Source organism: Acartia tonsa, chromosome 10 (genome assembly GCF_053477335.1).
Source record: "Acartia tonsa isolate MP-2025a chromosome 10, ASM5347733v1, whole genome shotgun sequence".
Classification (NCBI taxonomy): Eukaryota; Metazoa; Arthropoda; class Copepoda; order Calanoida; family Acartiidae; genus Acartia; species Acartia tonsa.
Genome location: NC_137269.1, coordinates 11,199,368 through 11,218,778, shown reverse-complemented (window position 1 = coordinate 11,218,778; position 19,411 = coordinate 11,199,368). Strand labels below are relative to the sequence as shown.

Below are 19,411 nucleotides of genomic sequence, written 5' to 3'. Positions count from 1 at the left end.
ACCATGCAGAAAATTCAAGCAACATGTTATAGACAAGTTTTCACGAATAATTAAAATTCATAAAATTAATATCTATTTTGTTGACCAAATCGAAACTGGGGTTACATTTTACTATCCAAGGAAAGCTGTCTATAATACGATGTAATGAATAACTATTACCCCTCAAAACAACAAAATTTTTAAATATACCTATAAACATCTAGGCCAAGTTGTTTGAACTGAGCCTCCAGCCAGGGAAATGGAGCCTGACCTGGGTAACGAGAATTCTCTTCTTTCAAATCTTCATAATACCTGAAATTTTAAACAATTTTAAAGAGGACTATCCACGAACAAGAGCACGTGATTCTAAGTACCTTCCAGCATTGATCCTAAGTATTTTCTTTCAGAATATAATAGGTCACCATTAATAATTAATATATTGACGAGAAAATTTATATTTCACCACTTCAAGTTGAAGAAAAGTAAATAAATGTTCAGGTTTTTTAGCCAAAATTCTATCAAACGTTTTGTTGAGTTCGGGGTGTCTTTAATTGTCCATGTTGTCAAATGATAAAAATTAAAAAAAGTTAAAAGCACATTTACTATATCTCATATGTATGTTTAAATTAATGCTAGTATGGATTAATTTACAATCTATATAACACGAGTATTCGCATATGTATCATCAAATATCCATTTTATTAAAAGAATTAGTTTCATAAAAGTTTTCAAAATCAATTAAAATACCTAAAAAAATATGGTGAAACATAAATTTTCTCGTCAATACATTAATGATATATGGTGACCTATTATATTCTGAAAGAAAATACTTAGGATCAATGCTGGAAGGTACTTAGAATCATGTGCTCTCGTTCGTGGATAGTCCCCTTTTGGAGTAATATTACACTACAAGTGTCCCTTGTCAAATAATTGTTTCGCAATTTGAAAAATATGAACCCAAATAGAATTTTAAAAAAAGCATTTGGGTCTTACAAAACATTGAAGGACTATATGTGATTACACTGGTACTCAAAGTTCAATCTTAACGTTATCTTATTCGTTGACTAAAAATGTTAAGTACTATTAATGAATTTAGTTTTCGGCTTCAAACTACAAGTGTCAAAACTTTTAACCATATAATTTTAATCTATAGAAGGAGTATATTTTTTATTATCATAGCAATTTTTCATCAATTGTCTTATCCTTGGTGGTAATATGTATGACTTACTGTGTTCAAATAAAGTTTTGCAAAAATGGTTTATCCAGATATAAGGTACTAGCGGCTTCGCCCCTAGCCTCTAGGGGCTTTGCCCCAAGAGGTGATAAAAAATTAAGGCGAAATTCGTTAAAGGACCAAGGAAATCTTAAGCAAAAAAAAAAAAAAAAAAAAAAAATTGGGGGGGGGGATTTTTTTTTGTTTTTTGGGGGTTGGGGGTGTTCCACCCCCCAAGAAAATAGCTTAAAACCACCACAGGACCAATAGGTATATACCCTGAAGAGTAGAATCCGATTGGTTCAGTGGTTACCGAGATCTTAAGGGACAGACAGACAGACAGACAGACAGACAGACAGACAGACGGATAGACAGACATCGTTCTACTTTGTATTATAGATATCCAACAAGTGAAATAAATCTTAAATAATATTTGGGGGGCAATTGGAGAGGTCAATTTTACTTTGCCCCCCCACGACAACTGAAAACCAGTTATAGATTTCGTGTTTTTATTCGAATTAATTTCGTTATTGGTATGAATCAGAAGTGGTTTATCTAAGAATTTACCTTTTTGTAGCTTTCTGTTGATTAAATTCTCCAGTAACGAGGCCAGGAAGTAGGGCGTTCTCAGAGAAATATGTTTTGTGACTGTACCAGGGATGCGGTAACACAAACAGAAATATTAAACCTAAACAATTGTTTAGTTATTGAAGTAACTAAATGTCTTTGAGTGTGAGTTACTCTGATTGCAATTGGGTTAAGATCTTGAAAATTGTATTATTAGTCTAAAATTTGAAAGGAAAGCTGGAAATAAATTGCTAGAAATGTCAACACACCCAAGAGCAATGAATACCTACGCAAATAACCAAACTCTGATTAAAAACAGGAATATTCGTTTATTAAACTTTTTAAATTTTCTTTTTATTATCGAAAATATTTTATCTTAGAAAAATATAATAAAAAATAACCTGCAAAATAAGAAAGCCATGAGATCTTCAAATAATGGTTCATAATCAGGTCACCTATAGCACTCCTCTTGGAGTTGTTTGGATCCGTTAAGATTCCCATTTTGGTGGATTTTAAAACTATTTCAATGGTTTATTATTGTTGAAAATTTACTAAAAAATTGTGCTGCTCATTTTTTTTACTGAAAACAAATGCAACAAGTTAATTTGAGATGTGAACAAAATTGTGTTTGTACAAATATAAAAATAAATGATCAATATTACTAAAATAGTTTTTTGTTAAAATGTAAACAAAGGGGGGGGGGGGGCGAAAGTGACACTTTTTGAAACCAAAACTAAAAGTCAACAAAGGAACTCAACTAAAAAAAGAGTTACAGGTCTGAGATTTTGCATGGCAGTTGCTTTATAGGGGTACAATATGGAACTGTGAAGAAACGGCGGCGCAACCGCCGAAAACCGCCGTTTCCCACCGAAATTTGTTTTGCCTTTTCTCGGCGGTTTTCGGCGGTTGCGCCGCCGTTTCTTCACAGTTCCATATTGTACCCCTATAAAGCAACTGCCATGCAAAATGTCAGACCTGTAACTCATTTTTTAGTTGAGTTCCTTTGACTTTAAGTTTTGGTTTCAAAAAGTGTCACTTTCGCCCCCCCCTTTTAGAATGCTTTTGGTAAAAAAGTATGTTTATTTTTTGTCAGGAAAAGATAAATACAAAAATGTGTAAAATAGCTTTCATACAAAAATATATAGAAGCTAAATTATTAAAATTTTGTTTATATTTTATGACAAAACTAGCTCAATCCAACTGAAACTTGGTTTAAAATCTTACAAAAATACTTAGGTACAAAATACATATATAGTTAATAAACAATAAAAAAATTCAAGAGTCTGTTGCAAAAATTGGTTAAATACTTTTGCAGTCGAAAAAAACGTAAATTAATTTTCGTTTTTTGTTTTAAACAATATTTTACATAACATTTAGAGAATAGATAAATTGCATTTTTTTAATTGACTCAATCATATTTTGCTTTGTTTAAATAAAGATACTTTATTGCTTTATCTAGTAATAGATAAGTTTGATAGTTTATGGTTTGGATAAATATTGATTTAACCATATAATATTTGGAAAGGGGATAGATTGATTGATTATTAGCCATATTTTCTTAGAGTTTGAACTCTGGGGATATCTTATAAAGGGTGGAATTAACAAAAAAAAAATACTGGATTCAGATTGCTTGATATCTTATTTGTACCCTAAAAATTAAATAAGTTAATCTAAAAAGTTAGAAAATGAAGACTCTAAAAACCTACACATTCTTTTGGTATTTTTAAAATAATCTTATTTGATCTTTTTCTGTTGTCTCATTCTATAAATATCATTGGTAGGTGCGGAGACATTGGACTCGTCATCAGAATCATCAAATTTACTGTGAGATTTTCTTTTCTTGTCATCTCCACCAATCCATTGCACAGACTAAAAATAATTATATTTAATAAACCTTGGAAATTTGGCGTTAATGTCTTCAGCAAGCATTTAAAACTTGATATTTTTTCTACAACTATTTTTCGTACAACTGTAAAAAAAAGTTTTATCCAGAGAAATAAAAGTTCATGTTAAGACTAAATATCTCATTGATAATACTTAAGCAAATATGACACACAAGTCTCTAGCCACGGCTTCGTGAAGCTAAACTAACTTATCCTACTTAACATAACCTATATAATGGATATTTTGTAAAATGCATTTGTCTAATTTCTCGATCTATGCCTAAATATATGCAATTTTAAAAATCTATTTTAACACTACACAAATAGGATAGATTAAACTAATTCATACCTTAGCCAGATCGAAAAGGTTAATACTGTTAGGTTCTGTGCCGGTGGAAATTGGTAGGTTTGGCAACCTTATCCGGTCAAACATCTCACACAGCTTGTCAATCTTCACAAATGGTCCTAAAAATGTGATTTATAATATAATATAAATACAGTTAAGATAAAATAAATGCTCAGGTTTTATAATAGCATTTAATTATATGTTTTAGCAAATAATGTTATTCTAAAAGGGGTAATTGTATTTATATTTATTGGGGACGCACCTCAATTTACCGGTCCATTGTCTTATTCCTTAATATCCTTTCTCATGAAATTAATTTCAAAATGTTATATAAAAATATATAAACACCTTTGAAGCAATAAGGTGGTGGCAGTTTCTGATTTAGTTCTGCAGCAGTGGGTGGTATTGGGAATACACCTCCAGGTACCATGAAATCACCAGGCCTGTAATTCACCTAAAATAAACATTAAATTAGTTTATACAAAAAGGTTAAGCATGGATAAGATATATCATATGGTTAGGGGACAGTGAATATAAAATTCATTATTTTCGTATTTCGGTACTAACACCAAAGCAGCTTGTCTTGTCTTTATGCTAATTTTAAGACTTTGAGTAAAAGCCTGAAATGCAGTTAAAAGTCTAGACTTCTGGAAGACAAAGCTTACAAAAAAGAATCAACACATAACTGAAGTAGACATTAAAGTTTAAGATGAAGAAAATTCAAAGAAAAAGTTGGGCTAAGACTGAAAACTACTGTGATACTTCTGTAATTTACCATTCAAATAAGCCCTATTGTTCTACGTCGGTTTTGAAGCTCATGTCGAGTTCTATGATCAATTAGAATATTAGTATTTACAGCATTATAAGACAGAGCTAGCCCAATAAATATTTATCTTAAGGTCCCTATTTACTTATTTTTCATCATCCAATGAAGTATGCCTTAGCTAAATTGTTGTGATTTTTCTAGCTTAAATCTGGAATTGAAGACTACCTATTGAATTAGAACTATAAGATTGAATTAATTGCCCTTTGTCCCATCGCTATAATATCCCTACAAAACTTTTTCTGTTGATCTACCTTAGGCTTGAATGGAACCATCTGTGAGAAGTCAGGTCTGGCCAGGTTGTCAGGATCATATAGCCCGTTCATGCCAGAGGCTCCAGAATAACCAGCTCTGGCCTTCGACCTGAACTTGGCCAGGCTGGCTAATAGCTGCTTTGTGTCTTTTGTGAAAGTGTCCTAAAAAACAACAAGGGCGATTACGTCTAATTGTAGCGAAGCTGTTTGAAATTTTAAGCTAAACATAACTCAAACATTGATTTATACAAAGAGAAAGAAGGAGAGATATATGCATAAACACATTGGGAGTTTATTTTTTTTATGAAGAAAAATGTTTGAGACATTTGGCGTATTATAATCCTCACCTTATTTTTTAAAGAGTAATTCTGTCTTATTTTTGAAAATTATCATATTAATTTAGACTGGACATACAGACTTTCTGGTATTGATTAGAGTTGCTCCACTTTCATAATGGTACCTGTAACTGTTACAAGAATCATAAAACTAAAGGGGGAGGAGGGGGGGGCGAAAGTGACACTTTTTGAAACCAAAACTAAAAGTCAAAGGAACTCAACTAAAAAAAGAGTTACAGGTCTGACATTTTGCATGGCAGTTGCTTTATAGGGGTACAATATGGAAGTGTGAAGAAACGGCGGCGCAACCGCCGAAAACCGCCGAGAAAGGCAAAAAAATTTCGGCGGGAAACGGCGGTTTTCGGCGGTTGCGCCGCCGTTTCTTCACAGTTCCATATTGTACCCCTGTAAAGCAACTGCCATGCAAAATCTCAGACCTGTAACTCTTTTTTTAGTTGAGTTCCTTTGTTGACCTCTAGTTTTGGTTTCAAAAAGTGTCACTTTCGCCCCCCCCCCCCCTTTAAAATCGATAGGAAATTTTAATATGCCTAAATTAACTTTAAGAGCTATCTGTTATGGACAGATGGACCGCCCTAAATGTAGAAAGTTTCACTAATAAAATATAAAACAAAACTTACCACGTAGCCAATGGATTTAAGCTGAGAATTTGACAGAGGCAGGAGTGACATAAACCTGTATCTGTCAATAATATTACTTGTGTACTTGTGCTCTGAGTTGTCACCTAATATTCCAGCCTCCTAAAATTGATCCACAAATTAATTCTAAAGGTCGATAATAAAGACTTCCTATTACTTTTATGTAAGGATTAGGAATATGTATGTTTTTGTCATTCAAAAAGTTATGGCATGTGTTCATTTCTTTTTTTTTAACATACAAATAGTATAACTTGGAGTATAAAATTACAATGAAAAATGTCTCTAACCTGTAAAGCCTGTGCACGCCTCTTCTCCACCTTCATAACGCTGGCCAGGTCGCCAATGTTCGACTCAAATTCCAAAAATTTGTTCCAAATTTCAACTGTGTCCTAAAAAATATGTACACCTTATTAATAAAAAGCCCTTTTAATTTTCTATTTATTTTTTAAAAAGGGAAGGATGGTATTTTTTCCCCTGCGGGGGCGCTAGAGCTCCGCGGCCTTTACCTGCAGTGCACTAACCATACGGGGTTACCCGGAAACATATATAACCTAACCCGTAATGCAGAGATAAACAAACTACACACTCATAATTTTAATTTGTTTTGACATAAGGGAGAGGTTTCAGTGCTCAAGAGCAATTCTATGGGAAAACACCAAAATATGTAAGTGAATAAAAAGTTACAAACCTTAGCTGGAATCATACCACTGGACAGAATCCTTTCAAACAGGACCCGAGTGTTGTTGTCTTCATTTAGGTTCGCCAGGTAATCTAAACAAAACAAGGATGACAATTGACAACTACCATAAGTAGCTCAGCACAAAAAATCACCTACCTTGAAGAGCAACCTAGAAAATCACATTTCCCCATATGCCTTAAAGAATGACGAACGAACAAAGTGAATTATAGAGTAGATTAGCTACTAAAACCTTACCTAGGTATGCGAGAATATATTCGGGGCTGTTGTTAAATCTTTTCAAGCCAAGTTCGAAAATCTTGAAAGCCACACTCTTGTCCTAAAATAATCATAAGTAGGTGAAGTCATTGATCAGTATCACGATACAAAATGAAGTGGGAAAGATTGGGGTATTTTCAAAAGGATAGGTCAATAGATTGATTTTCCTCCTTTTTTTTTTATAAAATTCTGCATAAATTGATAATTTTTAAAATTATTAGTTTAGATACCAAATGCCTATTCCTGTCTTTAAGTAGGTTTCGTAGAGTTTTATATAAGGAGTCGCTTATATTAATGCCGTTATCCATGTTATTTCTATTTTGCTACCAACCTTGGAACAGTAATACTCCATAAGCGCAGCTGCCACATAAACATGGAAATTTGATCTTGTATCCTCCCGGGCTTTCTTAAACACACCTCTGAACAACAAAAAAAAACATGTAAATAATAAATCCGGCTGCTTGAATATCATTCTTAACCAAAAATCAAAATTTGTAGAACAATTTACAGTTTTTAAGAATTTAAAATCTGTCAACAAAATATGGAAGCTATATTTTCTATTTTTTAAGTAACCCTGATGTTGCTGACATACATATCGAAGTATATACAGCGCAACTAACAATATAGCATGTAAACTAAGTACATTGTTGAGTACTGATACCCTAAGCCAAGCGCCCCCATTATTTTAAAAATAAATTGAAAACAGATAGTTTTTCGTTTCTTTGTTTATTAGATTTTGTTAGGTTGTATTGGGTAATGGGCAGCCCCACAGGGCCATGCCCCTCCCCCCCCTCCAGGCAGGGATTGGCTTAGTGTAAAAAAAACTCCCGACTTTTTTTCAATTATTTTAAAATTATGGTGGGGGGGGGGGGTATGAGTAATTATCTGGCACTTTAAGTGAAAGCACTGAAATATCATACCTGGCGGATTTAATACCCTCTGCCCGTCTGGTAAATTTCAGGTACTGTATATAGCATAGAGTGGGATCTACATCTTTTACATCCAAACATCGCTGGTAGATTTTGTGAACCTAAAACAAATTTCTCATCAAGTACCTAGGTAATTAAAATAAAAAAATATAAAAAAAATTACCATATATGTTTTCCTGTAGATCTTGCAAATGACTGTACAAAATGAATATCCACTCCTCTATTATCTTTTTCCTTTTTATTTGTTGAAACAGAAAGTTTTTCAAGAAGACATTGTAACTGTATTATAGCTACTTTTTGCGATACTCATTGTATGCTACTAATCAGGGAAAAGGGGATGTGATTCTGACAAACAACTTTAAAGAAAAATATCCCCACAAACCCATTCCCTTTTTCCTCCTCTTCTTACCCACTCCCTTTCAGTTACATAAAACAAGTTACACGCCAACTTTACCAACAAAATATTAAATTTTGCGGCAATTTCAATCGGATTTAATTGGCTGAATAGTAGCCTCTGGCTACTAATACATAGAGTGTAATTCAGAGGGATATATTTTCCAATTAAATCAATTTTCTTTCCCCAATTTATATACTTACCTAGTAAATAAACCTTATCTTGAACACCCCCACCTCGAAATATACACCCCTAGTTTAACTATCTTGTTTTTATGTAACATTAAAATTAAATTTTTACCTTGTCAAATTTCATGTTTTGTTCCTCAAAGTCTGCATAGGAAAAGTAAAGCAGCATACAATAGCTAAGACAAATCAAATTAACTATATTTAAAAAAAAGGTAACTTTAACACAAAATACCCAGTTGATCAATGATCACTAACCCCCCCCCCCCCCCCCTCCACTCTAATCTTTTAACTGAAAATGATGGGGTGGGTTTTTTATTTTCATTGTTCATTACTTTAGGCCATGTTGGGTTATATTGGATATTGGGACATAGCCTGTAAGGTGTTAGACCCAAAGGGGGGGGGGGAGGGTTATCAGTTATCACTGAATAACAGGCAATTGGTGTGCAAGTTCTAAATAAAGATGTACTATCCTACTTAATCATAGTCTTTCATTTTACGGATCACAAACAAAGCTTATATACATATATTTTCACTTCTAATATTTATCATATTTTCTTTAATGTAAATCTAAACAAAGTTGCTTTTATGTCGTCTCTTGGCTTAATGACATTTTAATTTTGCGACAAGTAAAAATTTATATCACAGTTAATCAAATTTCCTGAGTACACCCGAGATGGCCCGTTCATACAGCTGGCTTGTTTGTTCCAGGAATGAATCTGCAGTATTCACATCAGCTTTTTCCTTAATTTAAACAAAGAACATTCTATGATGTTTTTATCAACGTACTATTTGCAATTAGGTCAGTGCTCAATTTAAAAAAACCCTGTAATAGAAATTTATCGCATCTTATAATAGACATTTTTCTGCAAATATTAAAATGAAAAATCAAACCCGAGGGGCCGAAGGTACGGGGTAACAAAACTGGCTTCAATTCTATGGTTTTATATTTTAACATTTGTAAAAATAGTCTGCAATACAATGTCATATATCATATATGATTTACAGGATTGCTGCGAACCGGTTCCAGTCCAGCGGATATTATTCGGTTTTGAAGCTATATTGGAAAATATTTAATAATATAAAGTTCCAACAATATTTAGTTCAGTGGCGTGTGTAAAATTTTAATTTCATTGAATGTATGTTGACTATGTTTTACATGATTGGAGGAGATATCCTGAACTATAATCATATTATATAATCTGATTCTTGATGTGCTTCGCTCTGTTTATTTTATCATGATCTTGTTTATTACATAATTTACTCTGTACTATGTTAATCTAAATAAATAATGCTGATCTTACTAAGATAACACTAATGCTGAAAGATGCTTGCTTATTTTAGTGCCAAGTACCCTTTGAAGGGATAATAAAGTTGTTAGGTAGAAGTTATAATATCTGTAAAATAATGTACAACCTGTAATATTTTGGCGGTATCCTGAAGGTATAGAGCAGCTTCCAGCCAAATATCCGGATGGTGACCAAGACAAAGCAAACACTGTTCGTACGCAAACATCACTCTTTTGCCCACCAATCCTGGATCTTCGACCTTTAAAGTAAAGACGATTATTTCTAACAGCAGCATAGATACTGGACTTTTTATTGCTATAAGCAAAATAAAAACCTTTAGACATGGTCTTGGTCATACTTTTTTGCTGATATGTAAAATCTCGTTGCTTTTATTTTCATCATTTACTTTGTAGGTTTCTAGTTTGATATAAAGGGCACTTTGTTGAACGAACGAGAGCAAGTGAAGTTAAGCACCTTCTAGCAATGAATCATATTAGGACATTTTTCCATTCAAATTCTTGGTTTCTGGAGATAGGGCAAAAGGAATGAAAATAAATAAGGTCTACCATGCTCTTGAAATAAGTCTAAACCTTTTCGTGATTCCAACTATTTCATTGGCCAAAAATGTCCAGCATCACTTGCTCTTGTTCGTAAAAAGTCCCCCTTTAAAAAACTTTTCGTATTCAATCTTAGGTGTAACTTACTTTGAGTGGGTTTGATTTCTCCCAACTAATATAGTTGTTCCAAGCTTCTATCTGCTTCGTCTCTTCGTTTGAACCTGGGTAAAATATTTACGTTTTATATTAGTGAAAGGATTTATTACATAAAAGTAACAGGGAGTCTGTATGTTTATGAGAAACTTGAAGGTTTACTAACCGCTTGACCGATATGGTTCTTCTTTACAGTAGAGCCTTTTTAAGTCTTAGGAATGTTTTAACTATTTTTTGGTAAGTTAGGTACCTTTATACTCCCAAGAGAAATCACCCACACCAAAAGATACCAACCCCCACAGTTATGGATTTTCGGCCACAAAGATTTTTTTATCCAATCTTGACAAGTGAGGTATTTTTGGAAAGAGGAATATACATAGAAAACAACTGTGTAAACTAGAAAATCCGCAGAAATCATATTTGCAAGTTATTTGCCAAAATCTGCAATATTAATTTGCAAAATTAATTTCATGCCTTAAATGACTTATTTAGAAAAAAATCTTTTTATGAAATGTGTTTATCTATAAGTTTAGAACATACTTAAGGCAAAAAATTTCTTTAGTGTTACTTTTTTCACCTTATATATGAAAAAAGCAGTTTCTCACAATTTATGATAAAAAAAGGTACAGGAACAAAAAAATATGTTTTTTCTTGATGTAAACACAATAATTGGCATAAAATCTATCATCCTAAATGTAAAAATCAGATATAGACTCCTTTTTAGAGACAATATAGTGCAAAAAGTACCCAAGACATTTTTGCAAAGTTTGAAAATCTAAAGAAAATAGTTCTTTTTGCTTTTGATAAACATATTAGATAAATGTATATAACATTAGTGATCAAAAACTATAAAACAAGTTATAACTTTTTTCAACCCTATCATTGATTAAAATGCACTTTTAGGTTTACTCATTACCAAAGTTGCACATAAAAACTCTTTTTATTAAGTTATTAAACAAAATAAATTCAAATCAACAATTAGGCGTTTTTTATAATGCAGTAGACCATTTTGTAGTTGGTTTTTTTGGCATTTATTTTGTTTAATTACTACATAAAAAGAGTTTTTATGCACTACTTCGGTAATACTTAAACCTAAAAGTGCAATTTAATCAATGACAGTGTTGAAAAAACTTATAACATGTTTTATAGTTTTTGATCACTAAGGGGGGGTTTTTAATGCAACCATCTTGTAATCAGTGAGCAAATGGCACTTAGAATTCGAATTTTGATCTAAACTTTTGCATAAGTAATCCTTGGTAGGTCTATTTTCCCTAAATCGAACAAAAAGTTGGAAAAGTAACGGCTGGCGGCTCAGCCGTTTAGCCGTTTTTTGCCTATTTTCAGGGTAAATTCATCATCAATTACATAGGAATCAACTATTTAAAACATATTTTTGGTTTAATTCATGTTAAATAATAGCAATAATCATTTTTGAAACTTCTAGTACCAACAGATACTGTCTAGAACCGTTTAATAGCGTTTTGGAGTGGCAATGAGAATAAGGTGGAGATAGGTTTCGTGAATAATTTGTACTATAGATATCCAAAAAATGGCAAAACTGCTGAGCCGCCAGCCGTTAGCCGTTACTTTTCCAACTTTTTGTTTGATTTAGGGAAAATAGACCTACCAAGGATTACTCATGCAAAATTTCAGATTTAAATTCGAATTCTAAGTGCCATTTGCTCACTGATTACGAGATGGTTGCATTAAACCCCCCCCCCCCCTTTTATATACATTTATCTGATATGTATATTAACGCAAACAGAACTATTTTCTTTAGATTTTCATACTTTGCAAAAATGACTTGGTTATTTTTTGCACTATATTGACTCTAAAAAGGAGTCTATTTCTGATTTTTACATTTAGGATGATAGATTTTATGCCAATTATTGTGTTCACATCAAGAAAAAACATATTTTTTGTTCCTATACCTTTTTTATAATAAATTGTGAGAAACTGCTTTTTTCATATATAAGGTGAAAAAAGTAACGCTAAAGAGATTTTTTTTGTCTTAAGTATGTTCTAAACTTATAAACACATTTCATAAAAAAAATTTTTCTAAATAAGTCAGGCATGAAATTAATTTTGCAAATTACTATTGCAGATTTTTGCAAATAACTTGCAAATATGATTTCTGCGGATTTTCTAATTTACATAGGCGGTTTCTATGTATATTCCTCTTTCCAAAAATACCTCACTTGTCAAGATTGGATAAAAAAATCTTTGTGGTCGAGAATCCATAACTGTGCCCCCCAAAAAAATCTTTTTTTAAAATATCAATTGGAGGGTCTATTCCCCCCCCCCCACCCCCTCATCTTTCCCGCACTTGTCCCTAGAGGTATCTGGGGCGTAGCTACTAATATCAACTAAAATGGCAACCTGTAGGCGGTATTGACGGCAACTGTTTGTTCAGCGTCCTTGTCATTGCCTCATACTCCTTGGCAACACGACGAGCATTCAAATAATCACGTGACTTCTCAGCTGTTAATCTCTCTGCTATGATGGGGTTCACGCTTTGCTCAAAGGTTGAGTATTCCTTTAAAAAAATCAATTACTCCAAATGGAGAGGTATCAACTATCCAAATACTTCATTGCTATAAAATATATAATAGGTAAAATTAAAAATACTTTTTGAAGTCGACTTCATTAAATCAATTCTTTTTGCCCTTTTTTTAATCAACATAGGTAAAATTAAAGTAATTTTAGAAGTATGCAGAAATTCTTTTTTATATAATTCCGTGGCTAATTAACCATTTACCTATACTAGCTAGGTATGTATAATGAACATCGTACGGATAATGTCCATCTGTCAGGTTTTATTTTGTATGTTCTTTAATTAAAACTTATCTATTTTTACCTTCCACATATTTTCAATGTTCAACATTGGTTTAACAACTGCTCTCTGATAAACTTTTCTGATTGCCATGATCTTTTGATTTTCTGCGTAGCCTCCTACAGCTTCCACGCCCTGAAAGAATAATAATTACACTTGTGTATTAATGAACTATTATAGAGATTTACTTACCTGAATAACCTATTGAGAACTTGATACACCACGAGATCATATTTTGGTGTATGTTTGAATGAACCAATTCTTGCTAGGTAATAGTGTCAACGCACTTCAGAACAACCAACCCTTTGATTGTATAACCTTTGTCTGTGCATGGTAACAAATTGCGCTGTTTTCGGCCCAAGCATTTCCCTCCTATAACTATGTACGTAGAAACCCAGGGAGGAAGGGAGGGGACAATGGATCGAATATTCATATTTAAGGAGTCTCAGACTTTGGGGACTGGCTTAAAGGGAATGTGCATGAATTTAGCAGTTTCTGACTGACTTTGGGGACTAAAATATGAATGACGTCACGAGAAATCATGCAACATGGCGGGGCATTCTTATAAAAACTAGCGCAACAATAAAAATGTAAACAATAAACAAACAGACAGAAAATTTTTACTTTAATTGTTTTAAAAATTATAATGAAAAAATAATTATGGAATATTTGTTTGCAGTTATGATTATAGAAATTATTGTATTTATTTTTTTTAAATTAATAATTAAATTGCTTTTAGATATCTTTCATTAATCAAATTTAAAATAAATGAGTTATAAAGTAGCTACGCTAATAGAATATATTTTCTGCTGTTGATTATAGCTCAGTGTATGGCAATATTAGAAAGAAATACATACACAAACAAGCGTCTCAATATACACACACATTTCTAAATAGAAATTTAGTGACAAGTGGCGATTTTTGGTTTCCTTTTTCAAATGTTTTATTGACAAGATATAATATAATATTTGTATCCTTTTATATATAGTAATACGTTTTTTGTATGTTGATATAGTTCTCCATTTTAGAGGGCATTACATTACAAGATAAAATTTAGTCTAGTGATGATTTTATAAAAATTTTAAAAGCGAAGCTTTTTATAATTTAAGGTTCGGTCTGTCCGTACGTCTGTCCATTACGGTTAGCTCATTTTGTTAAATTAAACAGATTAGAATTGTCCTATCGATTTAAAACTTTACATGATGATTTCTATAACAATTAGGTGAGACTTGGAAAATGAAGCAACTCTATAAGAATCTTTAATATTTTTCAGATGAAATCTTGTATAAAATGCAAACAAGCAGAAAATGTGATACTGCCTAGGTTTCCGGGAGAACAACAAAATGGTTACGGTATATATACATTTTTTATCAAAACAAAGTTGACAACTACCAAAGCATAGAAATTTAAATATTAAGAAAATATGTTGTAATTAATGGAATGTTAGGAAGGGAAAGACATACAGATTGACATTTTTAATAATACTGTACCTTTGCCACTAATTATTAACAATTAGAAGATTGCTTTTCGGTTATCATTTCATTCTTATTAGGTACCTAATTTTGAGAAAAGTAAGGGAATAGTGAATAGTCCCTTACGTAACATCGCCCCATATGGGGCTATTCTTTGTATTTTTAAAATAGCTTTTTATAGGTTATTTTAGGTTAGGCTAGGTTAGGTTAGGTTTTATTGGGTTAGATGATTGCCCCACAGGGTTAGGTAATGGCCCGTTGGGTTAGAGCCTCCCGCAGGGGCTATAAATAGGAAAAAAGCTACTGTGAAAAATACGAAGAATCGCCCCATATGGTGCGATGTTACGAAAGGGACTATATCTAAAAGTAATTTCCAGTTATGGTTTTTTAACTAGGTAGCAGTAGGTAATAATTTCATTGGTATTTATATTAGTGCCGAATTAATATTTTTGCCTTTCAGTTAAGCCTATAAATACTAAAAAAAATATTTATTTCAGATGACTAACAAAGAGAAAATTAACTTTCCTGAAAGAAGATGTTATTGATATGGTGCGAACGTGCAAGAAAGAATTTAAGTTACATCATGGAGGGTATCTGCAGCGTGTAGGGGTGGTCCGTAGTTTGACATTTACATAATTTTATTTTTTTTTAAGCAAAGCTTTTCTATGATTACGGTCGGTCCGTCCGTACGTCCGTCCGTACCTCAGTCACAGAGAGTTAGCTCTTTTCTTTTATTTAAACAGGTTAGAATTGTCCTATCGATTCCAAACTTTGCATGATGATTCCTGTAATAGTTCGATACAATTTAGAAAGCGTAGCAACCCTATAATCAATACCAGAATGTCCGTACATCCATTTGAAACATGTCGATTTTTAACTTTTTTGATAACAAATTATCCGATTCTTCAGATTTTTTGAAAACTGATTCCTATTACAATAAGGTACAATGTTATAAGCAAAGCATCTCTATAAACAAGTCCTAAAAATTTAAGTATGTCCTTAAACAGTATTATCTATTTATGCAGTTTTGCAACAAATTTACTTACAATATTGTTTGTACTGAAGCATTAATATTCTGCTAATTCAGTTCTGACAATCTACAAGTGTTAATATTCGTTTGTCCTTCCGTTTCAGAGCTTCGCTTTTATGGATGTTGTCATCCTTGTTTAATTTTATTTAAAAGGGGGTCATTTAGAAGTTTATTTTACTTTTATCAATTTGTTTTATCTGATACTTTCCAAAATATGTTTTATTAAGACTTTATCAATAAAAAGTAAATTTTTTGTAACTAGACCAAATATAATTAAGAATTAGAACCATAAATCTAAATACAAAACTAAAAATATCCTTGAGACATTCTATTCTACAACCTTTTTTATTCATAAACAAATTTTAATCAAGTTATTTTGTTTATACCTAGTGTGTGTAACTGTGTAGGTACGTCTTAAACTGACAATTTTTTTAGATTTTAAAAAGTTAATCTAATTGATTTTATTTTTATTTATTATTTTGTTGTAATTAAATCAGGGTAGCCCCTTTCGTGAAAACACCCCTTAAGGGGAGTTTCTTTGTATTTTCACAGTAGCTTTTCTCCTATTTCCAGCCCCAAACAATTTTGAAAATACGACGAATCGCCCCTTAAGGGGTGTTGCCACGAATGGGACTATACCCATAAATCATTTTTGATTCAATTGTTTTATACCTATTTACCTAACAATTCTATTGTGATATGATATATACATATATGTATTATTTAAGTAGAATTTGTTGTTATTTTAATAATTTTTAATACAATTGTTTTAACTGATTCTTGTATATTATTTATTACGATTTAGAAACCATAAAAACTCAATTGTCACTAGAAAATCCGTACGTCCATTTATAACATGCTCATACACATATAGTAAGCTGCGCTAATATCCAATAAAAAGTAGTAAGTTTTGTTTATATATAGCTTAAGAATGTGGTTACCGATCCGATTAAGTTCTACATTTTAGGGAAGATGCATAAAGGTTCTGAAATCCTTTTAGACTGTTTTTATCATTAAAATCTTAAGATGGTTTTATGCTATTTTTCTACGCTAAATTCTAAAACTAATATTCTTTAGTAAATGAATTGCTACCAAGTTCTTTATCTTGATAATCAGAGGCTTTTAGTAAAGTAGAATTTGGGGGATGGTGCATTTTGAATTAAAATTAATTAAAAAATGAATAAATTTCGAATAAAAGTTGCACTATCAGAAATACTCGTTTTATCTGGAATTATCTGGTTTTTCAACCTTAAAGTGTCACAACTATAAAATTGAATTAATTGCCCATTGTCCCCTCCCTTCCTCCCTGGTAGAAACCAGTTTTGACGGTCTAGTGGTTAAAGATATCTTAAGCTACAGAAAGACATCCTGTTACTTTTATATAAAGATTGTTAAATTACCTTCAGAAAAGTGATATAATCTGCCCAGAGTGTGTTAGAAGCAATGTCCAGGCCCATTTTGTCCAGGGCAAAATCATAAGCTTGTGCCATCTTCTCTCGGAATGTTGCAAGATTTTGTTTTGTTTCCTGTGCTCATATTTACAGTCTGATTTGTTTAGTTATTAGAAAAGGACGATTTTTTCTTTTAAAAAATGGGAATTATTTAAAACAAGGATGACAAAATCAATAAAAGCTCTAGGTATAATAAGAAGGTAGGGCAAATGCAAAATAGCACTTAAGTTAGACACTTCTACACACAAACAAAATAATATTTATTCCATCTATTTTATTTTGAAAGACTTAATCGTCCTTATCTAAAATACTGATAAATATTTAAAATTGACTGTAATTTCCTTGACATATTGTAGATAGGTCTTCCAAAGATCTAAAGATAAAACCTAAAAGAAAATTAAAATTAGAGAAGGTACCAAGGCATCTGGGATTATGAAAATAAAAATACTAACAATAACTAAAAAATAATTAATAAATACCTATCTTTTAAAGAATATTCTTTTTACACAGATAAAGGATCATAAAAACATGACAATGCAACGTGTGGTTCTGCCTTTGGTAACTACAAAATCTAAGGGAGGAACAAGAGTGGGAAAATAATTATTAATCTCAGTTCCTTCCTTCTCTTCTACATTTTATTTATTTACCTTTATCAAACTTCGTTGAAAAAGTTTTTCCACTCGTTCATGGTTTCCCATTTTCATTTCATGCTCTATGTAGGCCTTCCAAAATTTACCATTAGTAGGAAATGTGGCGATAATTTCTTCGTAGACATCCCTAGAATAAAAAATGATTAAAGGATTAAACTTTTCTAACTGCTGAACAGTAACCCTAATACCTAAACGATTTTGACTTAAAATTAACCAATAAAAGCTTCTTGCCTCATAAGCGTCCGTTGAACAATGGTCCCACACACCCTATTCTTAAAATAATTTTAAAATAAGGAGGGGATGTTAGTTTTTCGTTATATTGGATACTGGATAGCCCCGCCGTGAGAGACCCCCTACCCCTCTCAGGGGTTTGGCATAACAAAAAAATAATACCCTCATACAATTTACTCACAAATTATGAGGGAGGAGGGGGGGGGTCTTCATTGTTTAGCACACACAGCCTTTAATTTAATATAACATCCTAGTTTTTTAAATACGATCACAAACATTATTTACTTATGATAAATATTAGTCATATACAATAAAATAGCTAGACATGTGATTTGCAAATTTTCCAAGTCCCAAATATTATTCTCAAAAATGTACGTGCATGACAATACCTTGCTTCTGTAATATTTCTTTGTTGAGCATGTTTAAGAAGTAGAAACCAACTGTCCACATCGTATGGCTCCTCCGCTAGCTTCCTTCGAGCGGCTGCTATTCGCTCGGGGTTTATAGCCATTCTTACTAAAATAAAATAAGCTTTTATAGATTGAAACGAAAATTCGCTTTTGCTCGCACTTAACAACTTCCTGAATTTATAAAACTAATGTCAAACTAGGATTTGTTTATTTAGTCAAACTAAAAACCTATCTAATCTTAGTCGAAATTAATTTATAATGTTCCAAGATTGCTTTAATTAATATACTGTTTTGAGACCGAAATTTACGCCTCCCAGAGACATCAAATATTCAGTTATACAAAAGCCAATATGAACCAAGTCATGGATGTTTTTGTTTTATGAGTCTTAATTAAAGAATAGGATATTGGCGAATAAATAATGTTAATCGTAATATGCAAAATATCCTGATGTTTATATATTTAATTAAAAATTACTAAAAACTTTAAAACAGAATACTAATATCTTTTGTCTGACGATCGCATGTACGTAGCAAACCGATAGTTTATGAACTAAAAGAGATGCAAATATAAAACCAAAGATATGCAAAAACTGAGTATGGCTTGAAATTCATTTATCAGCTTTTTTTTTTGAAAAATTACTATAAATGATTTTCCTTCAATTTTAAATAACTAAGGGAATATAATTTTTACATCAATTTTATTAGAAAAACATTCATTTACAGAACAAAATACTTTAAAACTCAACTAATAGCTTAATTAATAATATTTTAACAAAAATAATATCAAATCAAAACTCAAAAGTGCTCTACAAACTT

The 19,411-nt window shown here is 31.9% G+C and overlaps 2 protein-coding genes across 5 annotated transcripts in view; both read right to left on the bottom strand.

Moving 5' to 3' along the window:
• Positions 1-2,335, bottom strand: part of GAA1 (glycosylphosphatidylinositol anchor attachment 1) — a 9,410-nt gene extending 7,075 nt beyond the window's left edge. The window contains exons 1-3 of the mRNA XM_080173469.1: positions 2,161-2,335; positions 1,760-1,880; positions 190-291 (exon numbers count right to left, since the gene is read on the bottom strand). Of these exons, the coding sequence (XP_080029595.1) occupies positions 190-291; positions 1,760-1,880; positions 2,161-2,260 (323 nt within the window). The 5' untranslated portion in view covers positions 2,261-2,335. The remainder of the gene's footprint in view (positions 1-189; positions 292-1,759; positions 1,881-2,160) is intronic.
• On the bottom strand, positions 2,331-19,411 carry su(f) (cleavage stimulation factor subunit su(f)). Of its 4 annotated transcripts, none has more exons than XR_013882880.1 (22): positions 18,575-19,411; positions 17,952-18,081; positions 17,648-17,690; positions 17,254-17,381; positions 13,376-13,486; positions 12,898-13,054; positions 10,513-10,586; positions 9,936-10,067; positions 9,183-9,263; positions 8,635-8,700; positions 7,932-8,041; positions 7,343-7,430; positions 6,991-7,072; positions 6,745-6,827; positions 6,344-6,445; positions 6,039-6,158; positions 5,066-5,227; positions 4,337-4,442; positions 3,992-4,107; positions 3,466-3,628; positions 2,947-3,214; positions 2,331-2,420 (listed from the first exon to the last, which is right to left on the bottom strand). XR_013882880.1 is itself a non-coding variant. In XM_080173468.1 (21 exons), the coding sequence occupies exons 1-20, from the start codon at positions 18,694-18,696 to the stop codon at positions 3,494-3,496; spliced, it is 2,148 nt and encodes a 715-aa protein (XP_080029594.1). In that variant the 5' UTR covers positions 18,697-19,411; the 3' UTR covers positions 2,331-2,420; positions 3,466-3,493. The 4 variants fall into 4 exon arrangements, 2 of the variants coding, with proteins under 2 accessions (XP_080029594.1, XP_080029593.1); XR_013882881.1 differs by having other exon boundaries at positions 2,947-3,065; XM_080173468.1 differs by lacking the exon at positions 2,947-3,214.